The following is a 9,604-nucleotide window of genomic DNA, read 5'->3' as shown; positions in this document are numbered from 1 at the left end:
CTGGTTACAACATGGTGTATTATACGTCAGCTGGTGTCTCGAACATGAAAGAAAAAAATTTATTTTCCGTGATTTCCTCTCAAACAAAAATTTACCTGATGATAGCTTATATGTAACTGTGGATAAATATATAGGTCAGCTGGCTGTATCTTGGTGGAAAAACCGTCAGCTGATACGGGAGGCTACAACCGCTCTTCCCCCCAACCGAGCTCCAGCTGACGAGGCTACATAATACTATACTTTGATGCATTTTACTAATTACCGCTTGAGAGGAACTTGGTCATAAAATCTGTTCCTGGCTCCCCGCTCCCGTACCATATTGTATTATATTCAGGCTGTAAAACGCTAAAACCGAATATTTTCAGACTACCTACATATTTGACAAAAGTTTTAGGGTGATTTTCGCCTTCGCAATTCACCTCGACACTTTACGAAACATTCATTAAGAGTATCGTCGCTAACTACTGATAAAGCACTCCCTTCCCTATGATAACGTGTGAAAAATCAGTCTGAATACCAGAATAGCGAGTGCACTTTTTACAAATGCGTGCACGTTATTTGCATTGCTAATCGCCTCGCAATTCGCTCGAATGTGTAAATACAGCATGAAATATCTGCAAAAGTGACAAAGATAAGATTGACTTATCAATATAGAAGGAACTAAGGAATGAACCTATTATTCGGTATTGGTGGTTCATAATTATTAATTTCCATTTGAAAACAGCTGACCGATTATGATCCTCAATTGCCTAGAGTGCGTTTCACGAAAGAGTTCCCCTGCCGTTATGTTGGCTTACCTGACTGTCAAAAATGAAAATATTTTTTTTTAATCAAAAATGACAGAGAAAATATTCTCCTTTCTAGGCAGCCGACCCCGTAAGACGGCATAAGGCTAGGAAGAAAGGAGAATATTTTCTCTGTCATTTTTGATTAAAAAAAAATATTTTCGTTTTTGACAGTCAGGTATGCCAACATAACGGCAGGGGAACTCTTTCGTGAAACGCACTCTATTTTTCTCGTAGAGGGAGAATGTACTAGAGATCACATCGGCGTATACCCGAACGAGATGGCGAATCCTTACGTCAATGTTGCCAACTATTACAAAAACTTTTTATCCGAAAAACTGGCAAAATATCTATAAATGTTTGGGTATTTTTTTGTAAGATAGGTTTATGAAGAAAAAGACAGATTTGAAAAGATTTTGTTATTTATTAACTTAACTAGCGACCCGCCCCGGCTTCGCACGGGTGCAATGCTGATACTAAATACACTACAGAAAAATTATGAACGTTGTATATAAAAACATAGCGGCCCGCTCCGGCTTCGCACGGGTATAAAATATATAGCCGGGCGGCTGGCCGGTACCGCGGCAAACGCTACGTCCCGCAATTTTTAAATCTATACTAATATTATAAAGAGGAAAGGTTTGTATGTATGTATGTATGTATGTATGTATGGTTTTCACGCATAAACTACTGGGCCGATTTTGATGAAATTTGGCACAACCTTTTATTGCGAAATATGTACCACGGGCGAAGCCGGGGCGGACCGCTAGTATATATATATATATTCACTGTTGTATTGTATTGGTTCTTTTTCCACACCACCTGTGAGGTAAGAACCTTAGGTGCGTTTTTTTTAAAGAGGTATCCCCAGTAGGCCTAGTCCTCCTTTTTGGCATGCATCAATATCTGGAATAAATCGGACATAAGGTAGTTTATATTATATCTTATTATATAATTATTATATATAATTATAATATCTATTTATATTATATAGAAAAAAATTTGGACTTTGTATGGAAATCTGTCAGCTGATTAGCGAAGTTTCCTTACAAAGTCCAATTTTTTTTTACAAATTCAGCAAAGTTGTAGAACAAAAGTTGTTCAGTTTCATGAGTAGAAGCTCCTGTCTAAATTTTTCAAATGTCTTACCTTTCACCTTGTATATCTATAACTATAACTTCCTCTCCACGGTATGTCGTGCAGTTCTAAAATAGTGCAGTGTTGTTGCTCGTGGGAAAGTGCAATGGAATTATTAATTTACCTTAAGACCTGGTCCATGGACTTTTGATTGTTGGGCAGTACTCAGTCGCTCAACAATAATATCCTAAAAAAATAAAATTTGATTTAGTATAAATAGAAAATATACCCCTATAAAAATAAATTAATAACTTGTTTTGTTTATTATGTAGACGTAGCAACAAAATCGGTCTATGAATATTTAAACTACAACATTTAAATCCAAACTAAATGCATCACAAAAATTACTCACTGTTGTAAAAAGTGTTGGAATTGCATTGGGCATCAAATAGGTTTTTTTTTTCGTTTTTCGAAAATAACGCGACTCAAAATGTATAGAACATATTCTGTGACTTTTTCCTGGTAACCAGTTCTTCCTTCCGGTAGCTCGAATCCATCTGTTTAATGTACTTGTTTCTTTTGGAAACCTAAAAAACATATTTAATATTAAAAAAACATTTCACGATTTTGGGGAAAATTTTACCCTGTACTGGTATCCCTAATGTTAATCACATGATTATACCATAAATTTGAAACTACGTAAAAACAAATGGCGTCCTGAACAACAAGAACACTTCGTAATTTAGTCGGATAACACAAAAAAATGTTTACGTCTATTTCGATGAAAATATTATATATTTGTAGATAATTTCACATTAGAGTTAATGAAAATGTATCAACTATATCCAGTTCTATAAAACAATATACTTCAAATAAGTTTACTTACGTGTGAAAGGTAATATTTGGTAATCTTCGTTCCGGCCGATTTTTACAACCAATCACACTACAACGCACCATATTTTCACTTAAAGTCGGATTAAAACAGATCACTGTCAACGTTTATTAAACTTTGAAGTCACTTAACAGCGAGAAAAAACAGAAAACTAGCAAAACAATGGACTGTAGCCGCTTGTTTGGGACAAACTGCCTTTGTCCCCAACAAAAGAAATCGCATAACATGAGAGAAACAAAAAACAATGTTTCTGTCTCGCTTGCTCTTAGCTTTATAGTCATAAGTGTATTTCTCTCACGCATTACTTGTCATTTTAGTGCCTCCTCTATGGTTCATTCTCACTCTACGATTTTTCTAGACTGCGGCTTACAAATTTAATGACATTTGAAGTTGACAGCTGACGGTTGACACTGACTGATCAGACAAAGCACGAATCACGAATCACGATTTATCATTTACGATGCAAAAAGCAAAGCTCCCCATCGGGGTCGCTCAGCTGCTCAGCTGAGCAAAACTACTAATCGTTTGTACGCTTTTGTAATTTCCATCTATTTGATTGCAGTGCCATTTTTGTATTCGTTTTCGTAATATAGACCCGCCGGTATTCAGTTCCTCAAAATGACTACTATAGTAAGTGAGCTTAGTATGAACGACCTAAACAGTAAATTCTTCGAAATAATGAAGAACGAAGGCAACGCAGAAGATGCGGCCAATTTCATTTATGAGAATCTTTACGATGATGTCATGTTGGGATTTGTTTTTGAGTTTCACCACGGAATGAAGACGGGACTCACTGATTTAATAGAGGGCGAAAAAGAGGAAGATGAGGGATACAAGATCGTGGTGTCAAAGGATTTCGATGTTTTCGGCTTATCACTCGTGAAGAAAACCCCGGATTCTAACTGTTCTTGCCCTAACTGCGAACGGCCTGTGTCTGCGACTCGTTTTGCTCCTCATCTAGAGAAATGTATGGGTAAGTTTATCATAATTCGACGTACTTACTTGTGCAGTTATTGGATGTCTATGGAAAGTAAAAACAAAGTTTTTGCAAAACTTGGTACTTGATATCTAGCCAAAGTACACAGGTCAATTAAAAATGTATCCAACTAGTTAACTTCAGCTTATGGCTTCCCATGTGTTGTACTTATATCAATAAAAAGACCACATGTTCTTTCATGCTATAATATATGTTAAACCAAACCTGTTTCCATAGTTTTGTTTTTGTAAAGTAGAAAAAATATCTTTACATTTACAAACAAGCTAAGCCAGACTTATAGCATTCAATAAAATAAAAGAACCAATCATATTCTCAAATTCATAAGACTCATAAAAAAAAACATAACAAATTCAATTTGCCAAATTATGTTGTTCGATTCTTTGTTTGTGTAGGTATAATAACAACATAAAGTATGATAGTTAATGTTGGTGTATTTATCACCAAACATGATCAAATGAATCATGATAAAACTGTATACTGGAGCATGTAAAACTCGTCATTAGCAAAAAATCGGGACAGTAAACATAAAGCAGTATATCATATCATTTAAAATAAGTCCAAATACTTCCTAATTAATTGGATTAATTATCATTATCAGGAATGGGCCGGAACAGTTCTCGTATTGCATCCCGTCGCATAGCATCAAACAGTCGAGAACCCACGTCTTACGCTGGGCTGCTCAGCGACGATGAAGACGACGCCGACTGGTCCGGCGGCTCCATGCAGAGCGAGCGACGCAAGCGCAGGATAAGGAACAATAATAGCCGGAAATCTAATAAAGTGCATAAGTATGTGTTGTGGATTGGCTTGGTTTGCTAGGATAGTTTCTAAAGTTTATTTTATTTTTATTGCAAGAACTGAAAACATCAAAATATTTTTGTTGAAGATTTCAATTATCTTTTGAGATAGTTGCATATTCTATAATCTTTGATATGGATAAAAACAAATACTTCAAATGGTTTCCTTTCCTCAAGATCTATTTAATATATGATCCCCACTTTCTATCACTTTCTATTTTAAAGATAATAAAACTTAGCCAACTTTAATCTATTTTCTCTAGTTTTGAAAGGCCCTATTTTCATTATATGTATATCAGTAAAGTCAAAACAGTATCACAGACTTTGTCCTTAGAGTATAAGTGTCATATAAAAGCAATTAGATATTAACGATGTTCCAGCGGCAACAGAAATAACGGCCATCACAATTCCGACGCGAACGATGGAGGGGCCACGTACGAGACTATGAGCGCTAATGAAAAGAAGAACTTGTTACAGCAGATCTGTGGTGTTGTCTCGGAACATACCAAGAAACTGTGTACAAGGTAATTTTGAAATTTTATTTCAGCTATAATTAAGGAGTAAAATAAAACACATGACTGTATGTACTTAAAACCGAGACAGACGAAGAAATTCAAGGTGGTTGTAGCCTAGGGTACCGTGGTAAATCAAAGATATGTGTTAATGTATATGTTCTTCAAAATATACTTAAATAGAAAACTGTATATAAAAACTAGCGGTCCGCCCCGGCTTCGCCCGTGGTACATATTTACGTTTTCTCTACATAAAAACCATCCTCGTACTTCAAGGAATATAATAAAAAAAGAATTATCGAAATCGGTTCAGCCGTTCTCGAGTTATACGCTTACCAACACATTTTGCGATTCATTTTTATATATAAGAGAAGATAGAAACTCCCCAGACTTTTGTTATAGTTGTACAATATCTATATTAGTCTTTAGAATTGTTTTGAATTTGTACACCAATTTACAGATAAAATTATGACACTATTTTATATCATCTAAAAGTTTAATAATATTAAATATTATCTAATATCTGGCATCTTATCTAATTCTTCTTTATTTATCTACAATTCCAAACTCATTCCAGATCAACCCGTTGTCCCCAACACACAGAGGAGCAGCGTAGAGCACTCCGGAACTCAGTTCTCGAACCTTCCACGCCAGAGCAGAGCCTCACAGCTGATGATGCAGGGTCTCCCCCCGATTCCAGTCCATCATCGTCCTGCTCCTCATCAAGTAGAAAAAGAGATAGACATCGCGCTTTACCGAAGAATAAGAGTAAAAGAGAGAGAAATGTGTCCCCTAATCGTGACTGAATAAAGAGATATTTTTAATTTGACGGTTTAGACAGTTTTGATTTGAGAAAATCAGGGATATTTTGTCATAACTTTTTGGCTTGAGAAGTCGGGATATGGTATTTTTTAATCACGAAAATTGTGTTTTGAAATATCATTTAGATTGGAAATAATTGTATTCAAAATAATAAAGATGACTTGAAAATTGTGTTACAGCGCTAGAAAGGAAGTTATGTGTATAATTTTAAAAACATAAATGATATTATAAGCCCATATTATAAAGCGACATGCTTTAGTTCGATTTGTAGATAAAATAAAGTCTTGCGGTGTTGTAGCTAGCTATATTTTTATTTTTGACTATGATTCTCATAACTGTACTTTTTACCATCCATACAGTGTGACTATCTTTTCATATGACTATGATTTGTAAAAAAACGATAAATACCGAAATGAAAATTATGTGACAATTTTGTAATAAAAAATCATAAAAATCCTCGGAAGTTTTTATCTGGTGTCCTTATTTTCGATGTGTCATTTGACTAAAAAATCAAATTCAAAATTTGAAAGTGACTAGCTGATATTCTCAAGAGTGACTTAGGCTGGTTTTATTTTTATAGAGAATTTCATTAACGAAACGATTTTGTTGAATTATGATTACCAGAGAAAAGTATAACACGAATGGAGTAGCTACTTTACTTAGCTTATGTTTTGTAAATTCTGAGAACATTGTTACAGAAAGTGTGCTTTTTATGGTTTATTTTTATAGTGTTTTATTTTTGTTCTACTGACTGTAGTATTTATATATTGTATATAGATACAATCTATAATCAACACCCAATCCATTTTGTAATTGAAATTAATTCTGTTCTTTTAGAGCGAGCGCGCACGAGCAACTTTGTCTCCGCAACTATTTTGTCTCTCCCATCAATTTGTATGGGGAGTTGCGTCGCTACGTGCGCGCACTTTCATACTAGCCCATAGGTGGGAGAGACAAAATAGTTGCGGAGACAAAGTTGCTCGTGCGCGCTCGCTCTTAAATTCTTTTTTGACGTCTAGGTTCCCTCAATGCAGAAATATCGGCCATCCTATAGAAATAATAGTTAAATGTTATTAAATAAGTCTGACTAAATATGTTTATATGTGACTTTCATGAAAGATATTTTAGTTATAATCTCATATTTAAAGTAATTTTAGTCTAAATATCAACGGTATACGCTATTCTTGTATTATGGGAGATATCACAAAAATAAAATAAATTGACCTAATGTTTCTGTTTCTATTATTTTTATACTAAAATAAACCGTAAAATCGTGCGTTAGGGTACATATTGAAATGCTGAATTTATTACCTAAGTCAGTTTTTCATAGTGCTACTATATTATAAATAGTGTGCTATTTATAATATACTAGCGACCCGCCCCGGCTTCGCACGGGTGCAATGCTGATACTAAATACACTACAGAACAACTTTTAACGTTGTATATATATAAAAACATAGCGGCCCGCTCCGACTTCGTATAGATAGCCTGGCGGCCGGCCGGTACCGCCGCAAACGGTACGTCCCGCAATTTTTAAATCTGTAATATCTTCGAAAATATTCACTTAAATCATACGGTGTAAAGGGCCATATAGATCTATATTAAATGAACAATGTATTCAAGGTATTTTATTCGTTAAGGATTAATACTGTATTGGTTAAAATCGCTTCGAAAATTAGCCATTATTTGTCGTAAAAAGTAAATGACAAAAAAAAGTTATTGTGGGTTATCCATAAGAGATAGACATATGCCATCGCGGACTTTTCTGTAGACCTTTTCAATGTGTACAATACTTAGTACATTATTTTGATAAAACTCGTAGGGTTCAGCCTGCGTTTGCAATGTAAGCGGAAGAAATGTAATTATTTACGACATCACATTAGAAACCTCAAAAATAACAGTACTTCTCCACTATTTAATGGATGTTATTATACATATAAACCTTCCTCTTGAATCACTCTATCTATTAAAAAAGACCGCATCAAAATCCGTTGCGTAGTTTCAAAGATCTAAGCGTACAAAGGGACATAGGGAAATAGGGACAGAGAATGCGACTTTGTTTTATACTATGTAGTGATATGTCACGGCTAAAGGTAGGTGAGAACATAAACTTAAGATTAGCCGGCTAAACTTAGGTTTATTTTCGACGAGGTGTTAATGTTAGTTTGTTCTATCTTTAGCCGGCTAAACTTAAGTGTAACCGCAGGCCCGTGGCTAAAAATGTCGGGGTGGGTAGATTTGGTTAGCGCCGGGCCGGTGGAGGGCTTGAGGGGCCCGCACAGTGCCAGAAAACACTCGCCCTGTTCCTTACATGTATTATAGTAACCAAATCTACCCACCCCGACTCAGGGCAGAAAGCTGGTGGCTAGGTTAGGTTAGGTTAGAACTCTTAAGACCCGCACGAGCCGAGCGAGCGCAGCGAGCGTGCTGCGGCAGCAGCCGGCGAAGTGCCAGAAAACACTCGCCCTGTTCCTTACATGTATTATAGTAACCAAATCTACCCACCCCGACATTTTTAGCCACGGGCCTGCGGTTACACTTAAGTTTAGCCGGCTAAAGATAGAACAAACTAACATTAACACCTCGTCGAAAATAAACCTAAGTTTAGCCGGCTAATCTTAAGTTTATGTTCTCACCTACCTTTAGCCGTAACATATACAGGGTGTAATCGTTAAGTGTGCACAAGCGATTATTCCGTAACTATTGTAGATATCAAAAAACTTTAAACTGATATCGAAAGTACTTAGCCTAATGAGTAAAATGGCCATAATAAATTTTTAAAAATAAAACGAGAAATAACCAAAAATGTTACATTAAACGCTCCCATACAATTTATTTCCCATACATTTTGTATTCATAGTAGATTTTCGAAGTGACGTCCTTATTGTGCAATACAATGAGGAGGTCTATTTACAGTTTCTAAATGAACTTCCCTCCAAATTTGCGAAGTAATTAAAGCAGAAAACCAAAAAAACAAAAAAAAAAGCTAAAATCTTTCATATTAAATGTATAGGTTGATCCAAAAGTAATGATAATTGGGTATTTCCTGTGCACATAAAAATATAAAATAAATGTTTTATGCTTGCTCATGTAATCACTAAGTTATCACAAAAAAATTATATCTACAGGTCACGTTTCCAAGTATTAACATTAATTTTAATGTGAACAGTGCGAGCCAGAATGTTTCCCGACGAAAAGAAGAAACAACGATTCGACATTTAGAGGGTGAATTTCTAAACTTTTAATGAGATCAGGATAATTTTTTGTCACGATTTGTGACCATGGGCGTTACCTGGGTTCACCATGTTTATGCTGAAACCAAGAAACAATCAATGGCCTGGATGCGAGCTTCCAAAGTGACGGTGAAGATTTTCAAAGTGAAAATTAGTGGGATAGATTAAAGCCGTAGTTTTTTGGGACGCTGAAGAAATGTGGAATATTTTAAGAAGGTAGCCACTACTACACAGGGCTCTTACTACACAGACCAAATTAAAAGATTGCGGGTAGGTTAGTAAGAAAAAGAGACATGGCAAACTTCGGTCTTGAATGTTGGTTCACCAAGACAACGCACCAGATCACAAAGCGTCAGTTGCGATGGCTGCCAATCAAAAATCGGCATTGAAAATGCTTGAACACCCACCCTGTTTGTAAGATCTAGCTCCTAGTTAATTCTATCTCTTACCTCGGCACAAGAAACACCGTCGATATAAGAAATTTTAAGA

The 9,604-nt window shown here is 35.6% G+C and overlaps 1 protein-coding gene and 1 long non-coding RNA gene across 3 annotated transcripts; one reads left to right on the top strand and one right to left on the bottom strand.

The window, feature by feature from the left end:
• Positions 1–1,971: 1,971 nt before the first annotated feature.
• LOC149900807 (uncharacterized) lies at positions 1,972–3,101 on the bottom strand. The gene is made up of 3 exons (XR_016457753.1): positions 2,749–3,101; positions 2,275–2,449; positions 1,972–2,109 (listed from the first exon to the last, which is right to left on the bottom strand). It is a non-coding gene; the product is annotated as an uncharacterized LOC149900807 (long non-coding RNA).
• Positions 3,102–3,192: 91 nt separating this feature from the next.
• On the top strand, positions 3,193–5,884 carry Sgf11 (SAGA associated factor 11kDa). Of its 2 annotated transcripts, none has more exons than XM_090112459.1 (4): positions 3,193–3,727; positions 4,350–4,539; positions 4,938–5,072; positions 5,638–5,884. In XM_090112459.1, the coding sequence occupies exons 1-4, from the start codon at positions 3,373–3,375 to the stop codon at positions 5,864–5,866; spliced, it is 909 nt and encodes a 302-aa protein (XP_089968585.1). In that variant the 5' UTR covers positions 3,193–3,372; the 3' UTR covers positions 5,867–5,884. The 2 variants fall into 2 exon arrangements, with proteins under 2 accessions (XP_089968585.1, XP_089968584.1); XM_090112458.1 differs by having other exon boundaries at positions 4,929–5,072.
• Positions 5,885–9,604: the final 3,720 nt, after the last annotated feature.

This window comes from Colias eurytheme, chromosome 18 (assembly GCF_061535395.1).
Source record: "Colias eurytheme isolate Ceu_HAF_F1 chromosome 18, ilColEury1 Martin Lab GWU primary, whole genome shotgun sequence".
In the NCBI taxonomy this organism is placed as follows: Eukaryota; Metazoa; Arthropoda; class Insecta; order Lepidoptera; family Pieridae; genus Colias; species Colias eurytheme.
This window is presented reverse-complemented; position numbering and strand designations above follow the sequence as displayed.